A 22,360-nucleotide genomic window follows, 5' to 3' on the forward strand; every position below is an offset into this window, starting at 1 on the left:
AATAATTTAAAAATCACTCAATAACAATAAATACGTCGAACAGTATCGAATAAAATTTAGAAGTAAGTAATAGTACATAATAATTAAACAATATAAGATTAAAACAGTTATTACATATTTTTAAAATGATTTGGGTAAGATAAGACCAAACCAATAAAAAGACAATAAGTAAGCTTAAAAAAGTTCAAACTTTATACAATACAGAATCGCTTAAAAATATAGATAAAAATGAAGGAAGGAAAACTTATTAAAAGTGTTTAAAATATAAGCCCAATTTTTTAAGTAAAATTAACAAATCTAAATATCACACAATTATTTAAAAAAAAGGAATTGAGTTTGAATCGATGAAATCAGATTAAAAAGTTTTCATATAATCAATAGGTAATAATAATAATAAGATTGTGATAATGTATAACATTATAAATTTAGTTAATATAAGAACAACCAAAATGAATACCTTGCAAAATTGTAAAAAATAATCACAGCTTCTGTTTTCTTCTTGAATCCTTATTTGATTTATCACCAGCGTCTACACTATCGATAGTTGTTAGCTCTTTGTAGTATATCTAAACATAATATTGTGTTAATTAATTTTATTGATACCTACTCGTAAATAAAATATGTTTTAAAATTATTGCATTGAAGATAAATGATAAACAATATTATTTTGTTATAATTTTTTTATTTTATAAATTATTTTCATTAGTATCACACGTAATCATTTTTATATACTAATGGACAATGGTATTTTACTTATAAATTATAATTGTTTTGGTTTTGAAAATTATTGTAAAATAAGTATAAATAATATTAGGGTTTTTTTTTTGTATTTTTAAATTATTACAGTTATAGACATTATTATCATTATTCTAATCATATAACTCCTGAAAATAAACCTATAAAATTATATTATAATAGAATATTATTCTAAGTTACGTACCTTGTCATTAATTATACAAAAAAATTCACCTACCCCATTTGAAACCATTTTATATTTTCTATTGGCTTATATTTAACTTCCTTGTAATGACGCTGTGTAAAATATTTATATTCTATTATTAATTAAATATTGACATTTTTACTTAATTCGAGTATACACAAGGATATTATTGAACGTATAGCATTCGATTCTATTGAGCTTATAACTTATTTTTTTATGATTTGGAAAATTAAACTATACTGAAATATTATGGTTTTTAAATCTTTTGAAAACATTAAATATTTTCTATTTTTAATATTTTACCTTTTATAAATATTAAAACTACAAATTGTTGATTATTGTGTTAATTAATATTAAACTAACCGTTTATTATTTATAATCCATAAATATTGAAAGGATTTTTTTTAGAAAGTACAGTTTAGTCAGATGAAATATTTCATTGGAAACTAAAAAGTTTGTTTGTACTCTTGATTTATATATAATAGTTTGATATATTTTACAAATAGATTTTTACCTTTTCTTCGTTGTCAGGTACCCTAGAAAGTAAATCCAAAAGTTCGTTGTTTGGAATTGTATGTGGACGAAGTATTTTCCTGGTAAACTTATTGATTCCCCAACCCATAATCAGATATCTTATTGGAATATAATACAATACTATGGTTACCGCTATCAGTAACACGATGGCCAAGTACGATAAAAATGGTACGGAAAAGTTTAAAAGGCTGTAGGTACAAAAAAATAATTTATTTAAGGTTATTTCATTTGATAAGTTTAAAAGACCTTTACTTTTTAATTTTTTCACCAAACGAAGCTATATCTCCGATTGTGTTTTGAACTAATTGCGTGACTTCTTGTACAGCGGCTACTCGTTCTTTCAGAGACTTTTTTTCTTCCTATAAATATTTTATTTTAGTTATGTATAATAATTTTTTCTGTACTTATATGTTTATGATACCTTTGCTTTTTCGTCGTCTTGGTCGTCCTGTTGATCATCTTGTTGATCGTCTTCATCGATCTGTTGTTCGTCATCTTCGTCAATTAATTTAGATGCACCCCACGAATATGCTACATAGTATTTGAGGAACACCATTAATAAAGCAATAGGTGCCATGTACGGTTCAAAAAATTGACAAGCCACCACGAATCCAATTAATACTAGAATAGTGTGCAATGGCGATTCCCATTCTACCCAGTACCTGGAAATACGTTAAATAAAATTTTTTTTTCTATCAACATTATAATATAAGTCAGTAACAATAAATGGTATAAAAACAAACATAAATATATAAATATTGAAATGAAATTATACTTCATATTATACTTGATTTTATGTTTGGTGACAAAATTGTAATAATTGTATGCAATTTTAAAATTCAATATACGAGTGCAATATGTATATGATACCATCCACTGAACATTATATTCAGTTTTGCAATAAATTAGAATTAAAATTAAATATATTAATTAGTTATTTAGCTTCAAATGATCTATTCGGATTTAGATCGTGTTGAAACTTTTATCCTAAAAACAAAACTACTACACACAACTACTACCATTAAAGTAAACAGAACATCGTGGGTTTTTTTTTTTTTGCAACATTGTGCAGTGGTGAAGTTCTTAATTACACGAATATTTAGTAGAACCACTTAGTGTACCAAAGAAATAATGTATAATTGAATAACCAAGGTATACGTCCGAATGAAATTTAAAGTGTTTTTGTATTTATGACATTATATTTACTATATTATTATGTTCAAATAGTTTTCCCAAATATTAATAACTTATAATATTTGTTATTGATTTTCTAAATCTACAGCATAAATAAATAAATAAATATATATATATATATATATGTATATATATATTAAGAACGAACAATTGTCAAAATCTTTATTTATAAATTGAACTAAAAAATATATAAAACAACGTATAAGGAACTTATAAAAGTAAGTTGTAAAGAAAAAATATATATATCTGTTTAAGGTCGATCGATCAGCAAGGGCTCCTCCGAGAATAACCTGCTAGTGACCGATATAAATGGTTTAAAGGTTATAAAAAAAATAGTAAAATAAAAAAAGTACAGCCTTTCAAATTATATTATGCTTTGAAAATTACTGTGTTTACACAAACTGGTGTGTTTGTAGTGAAACCAAAAAAATGTTTCGAAACTATTCTAAATTTGCTAATAGACAAAAACTAAATTCAGATACAGTGTTTTTGATACAGTAAAATAATATGGAAAGAGTTATCAGTATTATCAATAGACAATAGAAGATATTGGTAGAAAAATCAAACGTTAAGTTGGCTACTCTAATTTTATTTTTACATATTTTAAACAGGAAATTGTGTTAAAAATCAAACGTAACATATGTGAATTTTAAGAACTATAAACGCAGTTTATTGAAAAAAAAGAAAAAAGAAATGTAACTAGTATATGCTTGACTAAAGTTACAAATTATAAATAAGTAATCGACAGAACTGTTGTAGCGTACATTTCCTGAGTTTGACTGAGCAATTCTAAATAGATAAGGCAATGTATAATTTTTTGTTGTAAATACCAAATTTAATCAGCTAGTACATATTACCTGATAGAAAAGACTAGCAAAAAACGTGTACTGGCTGACTTGTACCATATTTTTATGTATTTCTAACACACTAACAAATATCTTCTTCTATCTCTATTTGTAGACATATATTTTAGATAGACATCAGACATGCATTATAAAGTTTATTACATAATGTTAAGTAATGTAATAGCAAAACATATTACTTGTTGATGATTTTGGTAATATAATATGTAAAATAAAATATATTATTTTGCGCTAAACTATTAGTACTTAAATATTTACTCAAAATATTTTCCAATATCTATAGCCCATAAAACGAGCTGTTTGAGCCTCATGACATTTCTGATTAGTGTCTGTCTTTTAAACTTTATGTCTTGTTGCATATATTTTTCCTCTTTTGGATTCAATGTCCTGATAAACGCTCGTATCTAAACTTAACCAAAAATAGAATTAAATTAGGTCACATTAAACACAATATTACACAAATTTAGCAAAGATACCGGGTTCCAGATGAGCCGCATTTCTAATAAGATTTTTGGGTCGTTTCCTTTTGCTCGGCCAGATAACTTTTTATCCTTAAGAGAATACCATTTTTGTACACCATTATTAATAGAAAGCAATGGTATGGCTACTTTTCCCAGGAACTCTACTTTATAATCAGGATCTTCATCAAAAACTGTCACTTCGAGAACAGAGTTGATATCTTTAACGTTGCTGAAACAAACAGTTTGTTAAAATTAAAACTTTTATTTTTAAATATTAGGATATAATAAAAAATATTAAAGGTATGATTTTTATTTCTAGTTATTATCGAAAAAATAAAAAATAAAAATAGTGTTATTTTTATATTTATTAGAATTAGGTTATGAAAAAAAATATTAATTACAATTAATTTTTCAATTTAAATTATATTTATGTGTTTAGGATCAAAAATTATTAATAAACTAATAACCAATTATAATTTATAATAAACTCCGGTTTATTACCACATATTTATTTTTAGATTAGTATTACATTTTAGTACTAAATTTATTGTAAATAGGGTGATAATTTATAATTATAAATAAATTTTTGGATTGTTTAATTAATAAATCTTTTCAAAATTTATGTATTTATAATAGTAATTATAATTAGTTAACATAAATTATCTTAATCAGTAAAAATTTTAATTAAATTAAATTAACATTTTTAAATGTTTTTTACATAATCAAAAAATACAGTTTTAAATGATAATGAAGCATATTTATTTATTCATATTCATCATTCTCAGCGTGGATCATTTAAAATGTATACACATTTTTGTCATACTTTAAAAATGTAAAAATAACACATAGGGTTTTTTCATGATACAGATAATAGCCTCCTTAATGATACTCATTCTTAAGTGTTATTGAGTAATTCATTTGAGAATTTCATGGGGTTAATTTTAAATATAAAAAATAACGATTCTATGTTAAATATTTCATCTCAATTTTTGAATTAAATAATATTTTTTTACATTATTTATTTCCATGGAAAATGTACAATGAATAAAAAATAAATGTGTATGACAACTTATTCTTAATACCTATTTATCAATTTTTGTTTATACGATTAATTTAAATCGTCATATTTATTGTTGGTATATCTGATATTGTATATATCTCTACGTTATTAATTATTGCACAAGTATGCATTGTGTATGTATTATTTAATAGTTAGTGCACAAATTTCAAATCTTCCAATAGAATTCTTATTGTCTACACATCTAAGGTGACTTTAAAAGTAAGTAAATTAATTTAATAAATAAAATTCATTATTACTTTTACTTTAACATATAATTAAAATTGTTTATTTGTACTTTTACCTTTTTATTCGGTCAAGTTTAGTTTTTTTATATAAACTTTTAATTTAATCTAAAAAATATTTTATGTAATGACATTTTTTTCTTTTTATAAGAACTAGCTTTTAAATAAATAGCAATTCTTTGTTCAGAAAAAATAATATTTCCATATTTTTTTTTTATTGAAAGGTATTTCGCATTTAGTACTTTCCATTGATAAACTATGATATTTGTACTTTGAAATATTAAAATTGTTTTAAGTATTTACATATCCATCTGGCACATTTTACTTTTTATTTTAGATTTATTTAGACCCGTTTCAAAATAATATTACTTATAGAGAAAGCTATCCTTAAGGGATCGAGGGACACAGGCTTGAAATATTTTTTTGTTAAAGTACGTCATATTAGTTTATTCTGCTATCTATCTCTATTTTATCAATTTATTATATAATTACTTTGTATACACAATTTATTAAAAATACTTCATAATATGTAGTATTATTTTTAGACATTTTACGTTATTGTTGTTGTTATATAAAATATTTATAGAATATATTCTTGATTATTTTATTGATCTAAGATCCTGAAAAAACTTGTTTTTTCTACGAACCATGTCAAAACTCAAAACAGATCTAAATTGAATTTAGTGCTGTATACTATATATATAGTATATGTTACTGTAAAAGTAATAATATCAGTAAAACGCAGAATACACAAAAAAGTTTGATCAAACTACGAATGATTTTTGTAGTTCTGACTTTTATAAACAAGATTTGGCAAATCTTAGGAAAAACAACTAACGTTGGTAAAAGTCCGATTTTTTTTTTATTAATTACGTGATATTAATAGTAATAATTATTATTAATTTTATTAGATACTATAATATTATCAATGACATACTATTATAGTGATTATAATTGCTCAATAATTTTTCAAATATTGTTTAGTATGTTATGCATAATTAAGTAGTATCCTTAATATACTTTTTAATATATTTTTATTTAGGTAATAATGCAATTATTTTATTCGTATGTTCATATAACTATATGAATGTCAATACACCACTTTCTATATAATTATACTCAAGACATTAATTGCCAATAATATTTAGATTAATTAATACAGTAAATTAAATTAAATAGTAAAATTTAATTAAAGTTGGGTATTTAAAACAATCAGTTGATTAAATAATTTAGTATTACATTTAATACATATTTTATAATAACCAAATTTTTAGAATTGGTAATAATTCCTGAAAATATAATTGGTATTTGCCAAGAAGTATCACAACTATCTATGTTTGTTGGACAAGGATAAGGTGGGACTGTTTAAAAATTATTACAATTACATGTAAGTTCCGATCTAAAAACGTATTATGCAACTTAAGATACTACAATAGCCACACAAATCCAATCCTGCACAAATAAATACCTAATTGTCCTGATTGTAACAATTGTAATATTTAATAATAATAATATATATTTGTTGTCACAATATATAACATCTAATAATAATATAAATTTGTTGTCACAATATATAACATCTAATAATAATATAAATGCGTATACATATCTAATATACTAGTAGATAGTAGCTAATAAAATACCTAATTTCCTTAAATAATAATTATTATTAATATCACATACTTAATTGGTAAAAAAGTTCGGACTTTTACCAACGCTGGTGTTTTATCCTTAAACATAAATAACACATTAGGCATTTAATACGTCATATTATATTTGAACTTATATGTAAGGTTTATCGTTTCTACGAGCAATCGAACAATTTATGCTGACTAAACATAATCTCGTTTGGATGTGAATTGTGAATATGTGATGTGGTTATTAAGTACTCTTGTGGATGGGACAGTAGATAGAGATGATTAGAGCAATGAAATGCATGCAACTCGAGAGAACTGAGAGATTACTACGATTGATTTACCGATACGAATGAAGGAGCTTAGGTACGTGGAAAGTAAGCTCTAATAATACACTGCGTGTTACACATTCATCAGACATACTCGTTATTTCAAAATCTATTTATTCATTTAATTTTTAATTAATAGAAATAAAACAACATTTATTTAAAAAAAATTATAGTTTTATATTATATTTTTATCGATATAATTTTAAGTTTTTTCAGTTTTTTTGGAAAAACAAAATACATTTTAAATTTCATATTCTGAAGCAGAATATTTTTTGGAGTATTTTGATACATAAAAATTGAATTCCAGGCGACTATTTTGTGGGTTATAACTTATAAGTACTTATTAAAGTTTATGTAAGCGAGTAGTAGACCAGTATTTTGTGGGGTATCCCTGCATCTCACCATTCCGCTCACTTTGTATACTAAACTTTTTAAGATTTAATTTATATTTTTTTTACTTCTGCTTTTATTATTTAATTTTGAACTATTTTATAAAAGATACAGGTTACTCAACATTTAAAATTAGTTTTATTATTTTAAGATTATTAAAAATATATTAAAATCTATGTATATATTTAATTTCAAATATTTTACGATTTCATTGTCTTTATTTTTTTAAAAATATTTTGATATACAAATTAATATTCTTACAGCAAATTTCACAGGATTTTGTTATATTATGAATTATTAAAAATGACAAAAGTAATTTAAATACATAGTTACCTGCTACTTTGATAATTTTATATTTCACGAAAGTGATTGAATTAAGGAAGTGAATATAGAATTTGATAAGTAGTTAAGTAAAAATAAAAATAAAAAAATTATAAATTACATACTATTTTTCTAATTTGGTTTAAAGTCAACATTTTGAACTTCGGGTGCCAACTGAATATAGCTTATTTGGGGTTTAGAACTTAGGTTACAATTTATTATAAATAGGTTACTAGTTTTTCAAAAAAAACAATGTGAAAAATTTTACTACTGGGACTCTAGGTTGACGGAGACGGACCTTATATATTGTACATTTATAGAAAGATATATAAGAAGCTTAAAGTAGAAACTGTCTTTTCAACGATACAAATACTCAAGCATAACACAATTGCCAACAGAATTATTTCGCATTTAAACTTAGGGGTTGAAGGGGATAAGAATTTATACATTTACATGATTCATAACTATATTATATAACAATAGAGTTACGTAACAGATAATTAAATATACTTATCAAAAATAAATGTCTTTTTTAGTAGAAATTCATTTGTCATAAGTTTGATGAATTTAATATGCTCTAAATCGTACATCTAATAGATTATATAATTCGTTTTTTTTAAGATAATGTCCTTTAATATTATTTTTTTGTATTGATCGATGAACTCTGTATGGTATTAATATCTGTGTTGTATATACACTTATCAACTGTGATGATATAATATTTAAAATTTTTTTTATTAAACTTGCAAGTAATTGTAGACAGTTATAATATTCATAAATTGTAAAATTGACTGTAGTGTTACAGCTGATATAATATACAGTAATATATGTATTTTTATTTTTTTCATGAACTTTTAAGTTTAAAACTGAAACTATAAGTTGACATCAGTAACGAATAAGGATGTATTCAAGTTTTTAGTCAATGATTTTGTTGTATTCATAATATTTAATTTGTTTGTGAATAGTAGAAATGTTAATATCACATGTTTATTAGATAACCAAAAAAAAAAAAAAATGAAAAAAAAAATTTTTTACACCATTGTTTTCTCGTGAAAATTAATATATAACGCAAAAGAGTATATGCCCACTAAATTGTATTATGATGTTCTATTGGTTGTGTGTATAAATATTAAAATATATGTGCATACACGATTTGTACGTTTATTAAAAAATTCTATAGATAAGGTTTAAATTTATATGTAGAGTATCTATATCTGCATTACAGTTTAAAAGATAATAAATTTAGTACTTATGAATTACGATTACACATTAAGGATAATACATTATGAATAAAATGTACAAAGAATACATTTAACAACAATAGGGAAATAATTTATAATGTATTAAATACATGTCTGTGTACGCCCTACGGTAGTACACGGTATCTACTCTAGATTAATAGGCATATAACATTTACTTGGTTTGTATTTTTTAGAAAGGTTATTGTTAATTCATTAGTGACCTTCTTATGTCAATCGATGTTTGATCAAGTGTGTAAGCAAAATATTGGGTCAAGCTAACAATTTTGTGATGGGACGATGGAACTGCCATAAATGTTGAAACAGTAAACCTGAATCATTTATAGATTTATATATTATAATATAATTATTATATTTATTTGTAGGTATCTACATGTTTGGTATGTTTAAATATCACGAGTATTTATATTAAGGGATAAATATAATTTGAACAAAATTATGTTGAGTAAAAAATTTGAGATTAAATAATTTAAAATAGTACTTTTTACTGTTGTAATTATAGCAGCTTATATCATGTTTATTCGCTGTGAAATTAAATTTAAAAATACAACCTATTAAAAGAGTGTTAAAATGTTGTATAATATACTAATCAGTTATCATCATAGTATTCTTTTGCTTTTATTATTATGTTGTTTAATTTTTTTTATTGATATCTAGATTTCATAAATACATATCCTTTACTTATCTTTTCAGCAAAATAATTTTTAGTATATTTTTGCTTAACAACTAAAAGTTGAGAATATCACATATTAAATAAAATAAAATATATGGTAAAGTGGTTGTTTGGATAAAAATCCCAGATAGTCATCCAACCGAAAAAAATACTTGGAACACCAAGTGATTTATTTAAATTTCAAATGATTTCAAAACTCATTAGATGTAATTTTTCTTTTTGATAGTTACTTAAAATTCAGTGATATAGAATATCTTGATAAATTAAGAATATAATATTACTAAGTAAATATGATTAGTTTTTCTAAGAACATCAAATATCTGGAGTAACAGTAATTTTTCATGAAGATTTTAAAATTTAAATTAGCTATTTTGTAATTTGAATATTATGACTTAAATTAAATGTCAGTTCATGGATTATTTTTACGAGTAAATAAATTCGATTCGTAATTTTTAAAATATACCCATCTACACGTATGTATAAATTATAAATATATTTTTTCACCTTATCAAAATTCAACTAAAAACATGATTATATTAAAAAGGCGGGTTTTATTATTTTACATTGGTGATAATTACTACAATTGAAAAGATAATTATATATAATGAATAATGAAAGTAGCTAAAATTAATTAAATTAATTATTGCAAACGAATGAATGAAAATGTTAGTTATGGAAAAATAGTGTTTTACATATTTTATTTAGGTATGCAAAATAATTTAAAGTCTGTATGCGATAATATTGCTTTATCCTTCATAAACTAAGTCAAGTAGCAATTTGTTGTTGCATCATCGCTAACTGTTTGTGTTTTAATTAAACGTACGTAATGGTAATATTACACATTAATAATACATTTGAGAAGGATCAAGTTTCATTTGAAGTACCTAAAATATATCATGTTGGTTATTAAGTAATAGTCGTATAAATGCTTTTATTATTTGTTATACACTAACATACATATCTTTAATTTTGCTTTCATATATATAATATAATATAAATAAACCGTAACATGAATAAATATAAAAACTAATAATTTTCTAATTTAAAATAATTACTATTTTCACTAGAATAGTACCTACATTGTCCTTGTTCAATGAATCTAATGATACATTCAATTAAAATAGATGATGTATTAATAAGCTATGATGTACTGGTTAGGCGAAGATAGATGTTTAATAATAAACATGATATTAGTTTTGAAATTTTAAGCACACAATACGCTTATTATTTATTCAAACATTGAACAATATTAATTATTATATAATGCTGAAATATAACTTAATAACGTTAGTTATTACTATAATAATAGTAAGTACAATGTTCCTCGTGTAAAGGTGTTATATATTTTCATGTTATAGGCACCTCATCATAGTTTTGAATTTGTTTAAATTATGCATTAAAGCAAAATATTTTCTGTGATTTATGACGATTTCTGTGATACAGATAATTTGAATACAGAAATTAATTATTATTTAATTTATAATCACAGACAACTTGTTATTTGTCTATATTTATATTGTTGGGCAGCATCACTATATAATATATATATCGATATATATTATACTATAGCTATTTGCATAGAAGAAATTTCAATTTTTAATGTTAAAATAATCTTTCATTATATTAGATAGGATTATTATAAAAATAATATCAATCGCCACGAACTTGATGGGAAAAGATAAATAAAACATTTAAAGCGGAATTTTCCGTTACTTATAATAATCATAATTATGATGGGTTTATTTCAGTTTTTAAACTCTATCAGGTTTAAATACCACAGACATTGTAAATTCGTAAATGTCATTTACTCATGAATTATGATATGTAGCCATCGTGTTTTCTAAAAATTGCTCGTATATCCAAAAAGATAGGTAAATAATTAAGTAGGTAACTATTGATTAATGGCCGAACGCGAATATAAAAAATTGATATGAATAGCGATAATAGTTTCAAAATTAATACGCGTTAATGAATAGTAGGTATAAACAATAAATGATAAAAATAATAATTTTTAGAGAAACGTGGGAGATGTGATAGCGATTATAATATTATGAGCTTTTTGTATAAATAAAAAATTATAGGGGTTTTCTATACGACCGGAGCGAATAATATATTTGGGGACAAAAAGAAATCCCTGGTCTAACAATTAAAAACAAAAAAACAGCCACCGGATGTAATTATCGATAAATATGTACTCACAAAGTGAATATCTTGTCCCACGTGGGCGACAGTGTTTTGTATTCTGTGTGCGTTTGAAGCCGGGCGTTGACCAACTCGAGCACGCAGAACGGGTCAGACTTGCCGCACAGGTCGGCTGATGTCAGTCCTTGGGCTTTGTACACTCGGACCGTTAGCACTCCGATGTCGAGGAGATCGCAAAACGTCCGTCTGGGTATGTACTTTTGTCGGACGTGTTCCTGTTCGGTGATTTCACGTTCGTAGTTGGACAAGTCTGATACCATCGCGATCGTTGAAGTGCCGCTGATGGTCAGCAACAGGTAAAGTACGCCCCCGCCGGTGGTGTCACGATGTTGATGGTGATCACCGCCATGATCGTCACCAATGCCACCGCTGCCTCCAATGTTGAGTTTGTACTTGATTTTGTGCGTCTTTTCCCGCTCCAATTTACTAAGGTCCAAGACAGTGCTGTAAACAGAAACCGCGGTTGATATAAGTATGAGTAGGTACTTAAAAATAATCAAAATAGTTTATGAATTTTTTTTTTAATATGATTAAATCATTATTTTAGTTTATTTCTTATGCCCGTTATATACTCTATAATATAGTTTACGAACCAGTGCATCTGATATCAGGCACGTAACCAGAAGTTTTTTAGGGGGTTGTTTTAATTGTATACTAAAATATAACTTATGAAAGCATTAAACCCCCTATTTTAGTAATTAATATAATATAAAATATTAAATAGAACCAATAATTAAACCAATGACAACATGTAAAGAAGAAATCTTATCTATATTTTATTAGTAGAAATATGAAGCAAATAACAAATATGATACATTTATTATGTACATTTTTAATGACTATGTCACTGCCTGATACTAAATGACAAACTATTTTATTTTCACGTAAAATTTTTAAACTTAAATTATAAATACATTTAATGAACTTAAGAAATTTTTATGTTTACTTTGCAAAGTGAGGAATTTATTGATGTTGAATAACGATGTTTTTTTTATATGTTTTAAAGTACTTTCTATGGACACTTTTATAGCAGTAAAAATGTCTTATCAAGGTTTAAGTTTATTATATTTACTATACTTTAATATACTTCAAATCTTGTTTTTGATTTTTATTTATCAGTGTTTTCTTAAGTGTATGAAAAAAAAACTATAGAAAAGTGTTGAAAAATGTGTATGCAATTTAACATGCATGGTCTTAACGAGTTCCACCCATATTAGTTTTTTGTACTTTTAAATTTAGCATAAAAAAAACATCCACTCAATTCCTGTACTGACACTCTTTTTTAATATTTTAATTCAATGTAATTTTTGTCTTTCAGAATCTAAATCTAGACATTTTAATACATAGTAATATTTTTTTGAGAATTTCTAAATTTAATAAAATATTTAAGTATTAATTTTTTTTTTTATGATCAGCTTGTGGTTTTAAAAACGTCCTATAAGAACTGCAGTATATTGTGATCTAATCAGAACAGTTTATTAAAAAAAAATACAATGATTTATTGTAACATTAATTATTATAGGTACATATTACATAAATTTCCAGTTACGTCAAGATGAACAGAAGAGACCGACTATTAGAAGATTTCCCGAATTCTCAGTTTCAATATCCCATAATACAATAGGTTTGCTGTCCAGCAAGCACCACAAAGTTATTGAAGTTATCACTCAATGTCAAACACTTATACTAGATACATAGTATATTTTTCGATTAATTTCAAAATAATAGTATTAAATTTATGAACTATCGTGTTTATCGAACCCTATCCATTCATTATGCTCACAAAATTAGATATTTAATAATACAGAAAATGTGTTATAGATTATTCAAAACATGATAGATAAATTTAGTTAACTAATTATCATATATAGGTACAATAATTATTTTAGTGTTAGCTATAAAATGAAATATAACCAATTACTTTTGAATGATACTTAATGACGTTATATATTATACGCGGTGGAATGTTTTGGCAAGACAACTTTAATATTTACCAAGAAAATATGACACGATTATCTTTATTTCGTAAATTAATTTTTTTAAATATTTGATTCGTGATTAGTATAGTGAAGCTTTAAGATTTTGTGACACGCGTATGAAGTAGTGTATTTTAAAAATTCTTTAGTTTGGTATAAACATTTATTTTTTATTAGGTTCCTATACAGCAACAATAAATATAAAGTCGCAAATTGAGTAATTTATTTGCTTAACGTAGATAAGTTTCATTTTAGTGGTCTTTTGTCTGTTGCCTATTATATACAAAATATATGGTCGATAAACACGAAATGTCTAAGGAGCTTCCAGTTAGTAATTAGGTACCAAAGTTATAGTTACTTTTTAAAGAAAATGCATTTACCTAAATAATCCGTCATTAAATATCGTTTATAATATTATCCTAAAAGTGCCTATATATTTCTTCTAAAAAAAAATACTTATACTTATAATGCTTTTCCATAAGTAACTATTATTAATTAAAATAAATTAAAATGATTAGAAAATGATTATTTTTTTTTTTTAAATATTAATTTCAATGCTATTACTATTTTTTTAACCATTAATTCGTTGTTATTAATAGTAACATTTTTTAAAAATGTATATTACCTAATTTATAATTTATCAAGTGGATTTGTTTAAAGCCTTTTCAGTTTTTGTGTGTTAATTCTGTTGTAACTTAAAAAGTTTACTTAGTACACGCATCATTCATAATCGAAAACTCATGAATATATACAGTACAGTATATATTATACTAAAGTTAAAATTAAGCAAATAATTATGTTATGTATACAGGAAGCGTCTAAATATTGTATTCATCCCATATAAACCACAAATTATATAATCTTAAGTTCTGTAAAAGGATAACCGAAAAACCAATAGACTTTCAACTGTAATGGATTAACCATGTATTTCAGACAAACTCTTTTGTGAAACATATGGAAAGGTTTCTAAATAATATAATAATATCAGGTAGGTATGCGTAAAATAATGACAATGAGATGTTTATTATTTCTCTCTCATTAAATATTAATCTTTTTAAGTTTTAAATTTAGAAATGAAGAATAAATCTTGAGCTAAAGAAAATCAGGTAAAAATATGTTAACGACAAAAAAAAACATCTACCTCTATTAATATTACTCACCGAATTACTACTTTTAATTGACATACCAATTTATAATTGACAAGATCATACAAATAAGACTTCGTTTCTTATTGTACATTAAATATTGGTATAATAAAACTAGAATAATACCTGAGAATTTAAAAACTCAGTGCACATTCCTCTAAAATTTATTTTATATTACGTGAGAAAGTAATAAAATATTTTAAATTTTTGAATAATGATATTAATGTAACAATTTTAACTAATTAAATTAGAGAAATATTTAGGTATCATACTTTTACAGAACAGTAAGGTATAATCGTAAAGTTTTTTTAAAGTTTAAGTTCGAGAACTTTGCCTTAGAAGTCTAAAACCAAACACAATATTTATTGATTTATTTTATATTGTAAATTATAAAAAAAATTAAACCATACCTTGCTACTATTTCTTCACGTGAACGTTCTTTCGCACATACGTTTATTTCTAAATCTTGAGTCTGGTCATCAAACAAATGCAAATCGAATTGTTCCAGCCAAGTAGGCGTTGGCATTCGATTACTACCTTTGCTCTTGAATTTTTCTCCTCCCAATCTATGTACAAAATAAACTTTGAAAATATAATGGATTCTCTATACAAATAAAAGTATAAACATACCTGAAACGAACGTAAGGGTCACACAAACCTTCAGCTATTGTACAGTTCTTTATTTTTATTAAAACAATAGTTACCACTGAACTCCAAACTTGACATTTGTATTTTCTCCCTATTTCCGTTATTTTTCCTGTTTTTTGAAGACTCTAAAAATAGTACGATACAATTTAATAATAAATTTATTTTTATTTTAAATAATTTACGTATGAATCTTAATTCGTACAAACATTTATACATACAAATAGTCAATAAATAATTAATTGATATTGTTTCAGTTAGATTGTAATATTATACATAGATTATATTATGTACCTGTTCGCGTTCTTCTCGAGATTGAGGTGTTAAAGTTACATCTAGATAAATCTCACCGAGGTATTCAGCATTTTGTGTATCTCGTAATTGTAAACATAACTCGTGCTGTCTAAAATAATAATAATAAAAAAAAAAATACTAAATAATAATGGTAATAATATTTATTGAATGATTATTATAAATTTTGTATTTTCCGGGTATTGGATTATTACTAATAACATTTTATTAATATGATTTAAATCGCAAAAAATATCCTTGAATGCTATTTTAAACATAAAAAAAATTAAAATATATTTTAATTTATTTATGTTCCTTGAAAATTTTTACGATTTAAAAAATAACTCATTTTTCATATTTTGACTAAATATTGTTTTACTTTGTTTATCACTCTCCCTTTGAGTTGACGTTTTAGTACAATGGTGTTATATTTAGTCGTTGGCATCAATCATTACCAAGCATTAATTTATTCTAACGACATAAAGTGATATTAAACTCACTTGCCCAATTCTAAGGCCGTCAAAGCGATCTGCGCTGCACCCATAAAGTCATCTTGAAGACCCCAATCGTAATCAAAAACCTGAAAAAATAAAATAATATTGATTTAAATAGTTTATAGTTTGATGTTTTAAATCAATAATTCAAATATCATAATATCTAAAGAAAGTTTAATTTATACTTTTAACTTTAAAATTTCTTTGATAATTTTACTATTTAATAAAATAAAATATTTTTAATATGTATCCTCTATATTTACTTAAATAAAATTTAAATCTAAATGCTAGTTTTAATTGTAAATTAGGTAAAATGAAGATAGAATATTATATATTTGCTGAAAATTAAAACGAATAAAAATATTTAGTATATAAATATTCCCGAGAATTATATAAATCAACCACTAAGAATTGTTTTACAAATTTTATTTTTATTTATCAAAAAACCACATAACCTTACAACAGTATTTAATGTTTTAAGTTAATGAAGTAAAACAAATGCTTAACAATTCAATACTTGATTGTTCTCCAATTTTTTTTTAAAAATAGGTTGTTATATTTCTTTTTTTGGAAATTAATTTAGTCTTAAGAAAAATTATATGATTTAAGATTTATGATATAACTAACTATTTATTTATTTTATAATTTCAAATATTTATTGTTTTATTTTCGAATATAAATCATTATTTTTACATTAAAACTGTAATATAATACGCATAAATAGCATATTATACTCTTAGCCGTTATTAATATAAAGCTATAAATAATTATAGTATGAAACATGTTATATGCTAATTTTCTTATGATACAATACATTTTGAATTGTTAAAAAAAAATAATAATAATAAAAGTAAAAATATACTGATATTATTGTATTTAAATAATTTATTTAGCCATAAAGATAAAAATAAATACAATAAACTATGCACTATCTCTTTATTCTATTAACAGAATAAATGTGCTATCCAAAAGTTTTGTTACTTTACTTTATTGCTGTAAAAATTATAATATAATAATAGTTTGACATAGTAGGTACATCAATAATAATATCATGGAAAAAATAGTGCATATGATTCTTATATCATACAACTATACGTTTTACTTCGTGACATGCTCTTATTTTCAACCACGTTTCGTGTTTAATAACCCTCTATCGGCTGGTAGCTAGGCATCACATGTAGTATGTACACAAAAAAAAAATAAAAAAAAATACGAAATAAAAATCGAAAGTAAGAAAAAATATTAAAATTATTATGAGTTACCAAATTTAATCGAGCAATGATAGATTTACAAAATATTAACTTTTTTTTAATCCTAGCAACTGAAAATTAATATGATTGACAACGTCTAAGTAAATTAATGGATTTGCTATTAATAAGAAATACTTTATTATTTTTGAAATCTGTTACTAAAGTTCATATAAAAAATATATAAACACTTATCTATAAACTAAATAAATTCATTTTTAATCCCAGTAAAATCGTATTTAAAGAGTTTTGGTATACATATTGTAATTAATTACATAAATAATTAATACACAAATTCACTGGAAATCATAAACTCCGTAACATAATAATGAATAATTTATTAATTATTAATTAAATAGTTTTAGGAAGTATAAACGAAATCATTAAACATTTAGGTCCATAGATTTTAATACCTGATAAATCAGGAACTTTGATTGAACACGTATTATAGCCATTGGTTATTTTTATTTATTTTTTAATCAACTGTACCACTAATATTTAACACAATAATATTAAGTAAATCATGCTTGTGGATAAAATATACATTTGAAAATAACAATAATGTCTTATCTTAAAAATATAATAATTTTTAATGATTTATTATATTTATTATTGTACGAGTATGTTAAGTGTTGTAAAGAATATATTTAAAATATATATTCATTTTTCAATTATACTCAAACAACCCAGCCGAAAACTTTGTACATTGAAATGTGACGCTAAAATCCGATTATTAATTATCATATATTCATATGAAAATTGTTGAACAACCCGAGAATGATCTACTTGTAATACGATAGTTTTATTAATTGTTTTTGTTATGATTATTAACGAATAATGATTTTCCATAAATTTAAGAGCAGCGTAGTTCGTATATCAAGTATCAAAAAGTTCGAAGTATGTACAGGTTTTTGTTAAAAAAAATTATTATTGAAATAAATTGCTCGTGTTTACTGCAGTTAACCACAGTGAATGACAGATGCCGTACAAGTGTTCACAGCTCACAGCTCAAATATTTAATAGTACTTGCATAGAATTCAATATAATTAATATAACTAGTATAATAATCCATTATATTATAAAACACTACAATATTACACAATTTATTATTATCAGTTAAGATTAACGATGATATAACCGTACATGATACTGATTAATCATAACGTCTGCGAGACAATATTGTATAATTATATGTTGGCAACTACAGTGTATTTACTTAAATTTAAATCATTGCGACTTATATAGAAGTTATAAGTTACTAATTATGGAGATTTTTTTTATAAATACTAACAAATGTAAATAATAATTCTATAGGTGACCCTGCAGATGAGTATTTCAACTGTATTTTATTAGTACGAAATTAAATTAAACTCCATAAACACTAATCGAAACATTCGTATGAAAAATTTACTTTATCAACAGGAAAATAGTAGGAGTTGGCGAGAAGTCACCTGCTTTAAAAATAATTACTTATCGTAATTTGTGTATCGCGCACCATTATTATAAGGTTATAAAACTACACGCTATTTAATATTCATATACATTATACAAAGTACAACTAACAGATATATTAATACTGAATACATATTATAAATACGAAAATAAAAACAAAATAAAATGAGTTAGTTGTTATCGTAATGTGATTACGCATTTCACAATGTATACTTTTAAACGTTATTTTTTTGATAGTGCATTAGTTTGGCGAGACCCTAAGCCTTAATAAAAGGGTTAATAAACTGCGGGTCCGCACTCAGATTCACTTATATAACTTGAGAGAAGTATAATAAAATAAAGTCTACCATTTTCACTATACTTAATTTTTAAAGTATTATTTAAAGTTAATATTTGAATTATTATAATATTAGTAAAAATTGAATAACAGCAACAATAACGATCGAACAGTGGGAAACCACACATATTTTTATGTAATAAACATCTTTATAAAATTAAACAAAAAAAACCGATTTGCTCATCATAATAATTCACTATGATTGGAACCTGAGTTTGACATTCAATTATTCAAAGAACATTATATAAAAACATTATGTATTAATTTAAAATTAAATCAATAGAATGTATATTGTTAAATTGATATTAATGAAAAAAAAAATAAGAATTTTACAGACTATTATATATATATGTGGTAAATACTTAATATAATGTTTTTTACTTGCATATGAACTTAAGTTTTTTTTAATTTTATTTCCGATTTAACAATTTAAATTAAAAAATAATTACCTATTAAAAATAAAGCAATATATTATGCATAATGCTATATTTTTGAGTTGGAGGTTTATCGTTAATGTGTATGTATATATCGCAAAGGTAAATTTATTCGTATGAAGCCTTATTAGTTATGAAGTTTATATTCTTATGAATAAGGCATATTAAATATAATATATTAACAGTATATTTCCAGACATTTTCATTTATTAATATGTTAATTTAGATTGAAGAATGATCGACCATTTTTCATTTGAAATCATTATTTTATTATAAAATATTATTAATTAAAAATAGATATATATAACAAAAATTAAACTTAGACGAACCTCAAACCAATAACATCGTACATTTTTTCCTTAAAAATACGAGTTTAGTATGTAGTAAATAATTGTAAATACAACGGGATATGAAGACAAAGGGAACACTTGAACAAATTTTACAATTGCGTATGGCCTGCATTCATTGGATCGTGTACAATTTTATGACGCATGAATACATACAATTTGTTCAAGTGCGTAGCCGTCGTCGAACTACAACATAATGAACAGATTTATTCCTTTAGGAATGTATTATTCCTTAATAAATTTCGGTAATTTATAACGTTATAGATGTTTTTATTTCAATTATTCGAAAAATATTGTTAATTTCAAACACAACTTCAATAATTTAATATGAAACAGGGCAATTCAAAAAAAAAATGTCAAAAGCACACAATGCTTAAATACGAAAAATAAAATATAAAAATCTGTAATTCAAGTCCGTTCAAAACTTTTTCACAATGAGTATTATGATGGCCATGAACCTGTAGTAATAGTTTTTTAGATATCATGGAACACATTATATATATATATTATGTGTATTTATACAAGGGGGTTCATCAAAAAGTAAACTCCATTCTCTTCTTTGATAATGCCGTTATTTAAAATCCGAAAATTTTTAAATATATTACCATTGTTCAAGGGACATTTTTTTCCTAAATAAAAATATAACTTAATAAAAACCTGGGGTTCATTCATTTGGCAATTTCATTGTTTCAGTTGGGTGATTAAATTATACCTATCTTTTGAACCTTAATTGTAGCACAAGTTTTATTATTTGTATTTCTTCGATAACTATTAATCGCCATTTTTACTATTTTACTAGTGACATTGTTGTCGAAAAATCAATAAACAAATCTATTATAAAGTAAATATCACCATACATTAAATATTCGTACAGTGGCGTTATTGCCACAATGGTTGACAAACAGAACAATTCTTATTATTATATAATAATATTATTTTTTAAATATATTAAGCAACTATAGTAATTTATAAGATTATTATATTTAGCCGTAGTATACAAATTGAATTGTATTTATATAAGTGAATAATATAAGATTTACAATAATAAAATACGGTGATATATAAATAAATTTTAAAATACGATCTTTATGTATATTTTAAAAATTTAAAAATCAAAATTTAAATAAATTCACTGTTAAATTACAAATAGAGGCGAGTATACTTGATGAATCATTCTACATATATAATAATATAATATATATGTATACAAATTAATATACGTTTAATCATAGGCTTAGTAACTAAGGAAACCATTGCCAGTAAATTTTGCACCCATATTTCTTGATACTCGAAGAGTGTTTATAGTTTTGTTTTCTAACTCCCGTAGTTTCTATAAATATACATAAATATAAATTTCATGTTTGATTACGAAAATCGAATCTTCTTCTGTTGCTATTGGTAACAGTCTATATGTTTGTAGTTTATCAACTCAATAATTAATTTACAGATTTCAACAAAAACTTCAAAAATTGTTCTTTAAGTTATAAAAAAAATCAGAGTATAAAATAGCCTATAATTTACTATTCGTATATAATTGTTAAAAATATTTAAAAATAAAATTACAAAATTACAATAAGATTTTTTTTTTGTTAATTATTATGGCAACAATGTCACTGTGTGAATATTTAAAGTATTATGATATTTACTTTATGATAGATTAGTTTATTGATTTTTCGATAAAAATATCACCAGTAAAATAATAAAATATGGGTGATAAATAGTTGAGGACACACAAATAACAGGACTTGTGTTACAACCAAGGTTTAAAACATAGGTATATATTTAACCCAATTTTAACAGCGGGATTGCCAAAAAAAAGAACCTCATATTGTCATAAAGTAATATTTTTATTTGGAAAAGAGTTTCCCTCGAGGCGGTGACCTATGTGAG

The 22,360-nt window shown here is 23.9% G+C and overlaps 1 protein-coding gene across 5 annotated transcripts in view; it reads right to left on the reverse strand.

Annotated features, from left to right (window-relative positions):
* LOC132923042 (multiple C2 and transmembrane domain-containing protein) overlaps positions 1–22,360 on the reverse strand; it is a 56,600-nt gene that overhangs the window by 1,817 nt on the left and 32,423 nt on the right. The window contains exons 8-19 of one of the 5 annotated variants that reach the window (XR_009661093.1): positions 16,660–16,739; positions 16,163–16,271; positions 15,854–15,996; positions 15,634–15,789; positions 12,100–12,546; positions 4,008–4,221; positions 3,790–3,935; positions 1,896–2,136; positions 1,727–1,833; positions 1,455–1,662; positions 974–1,032; positions 458–566 (exon numbers count right to left, since the gene is read on the reverse strand). Coding sequence is in view for 4 of the 5 variants with exons in the window: in XM_060986841.1 (XP_060842824.1) it covers positions 480–566; positions 1,455–1,662; positions 1,727–1,833; positions 1,896–2,136; positions 3,790–3,935; positions 4,008–4,221; positions 12,100–12,546; positions 15,634–15,789; positions 15,854–15,996; positions 16,163–16,271; positions 16,660–16,739 (1,938 nt within the window). In the remaining variant the exon portion in view is untranslated. Of the gene's footprint in view, positions 1–28; positions 567–940; positions 1,033–1,454; positions 1,663–1,726; positions 1,834–1,895; positions 2,137–3,789; positions 3,936–4,007; positions 4,222–12,099; positions 12,547–15,633; positions 15,790–15,853; positions 15,997–16,162; positions 16,272–16,659; positions 16,740–22,360 lie in introns of those variants that run through there. The other 4 variants (XM_060986857.1, XM_060986867.1, XM_060986841.1 and 1 more) reach the window with 4 other exon arrangements.

Source organism: Rhopalosiphum padi, chromosome 1 (assembly GCF_020882245.1).
Source record: "Rhopalosiphum padi isolate XX-2018 chromosome 1, ASM2088224v1, whole genome shotgun sequence".
Classification (NCBI taxonomy): Eukaryota; Metazoa; Arthropoda; class Insecta; order Hemiptera; family Aphididae; genus Rhopalosiphum; species Rhopalosiphum padi.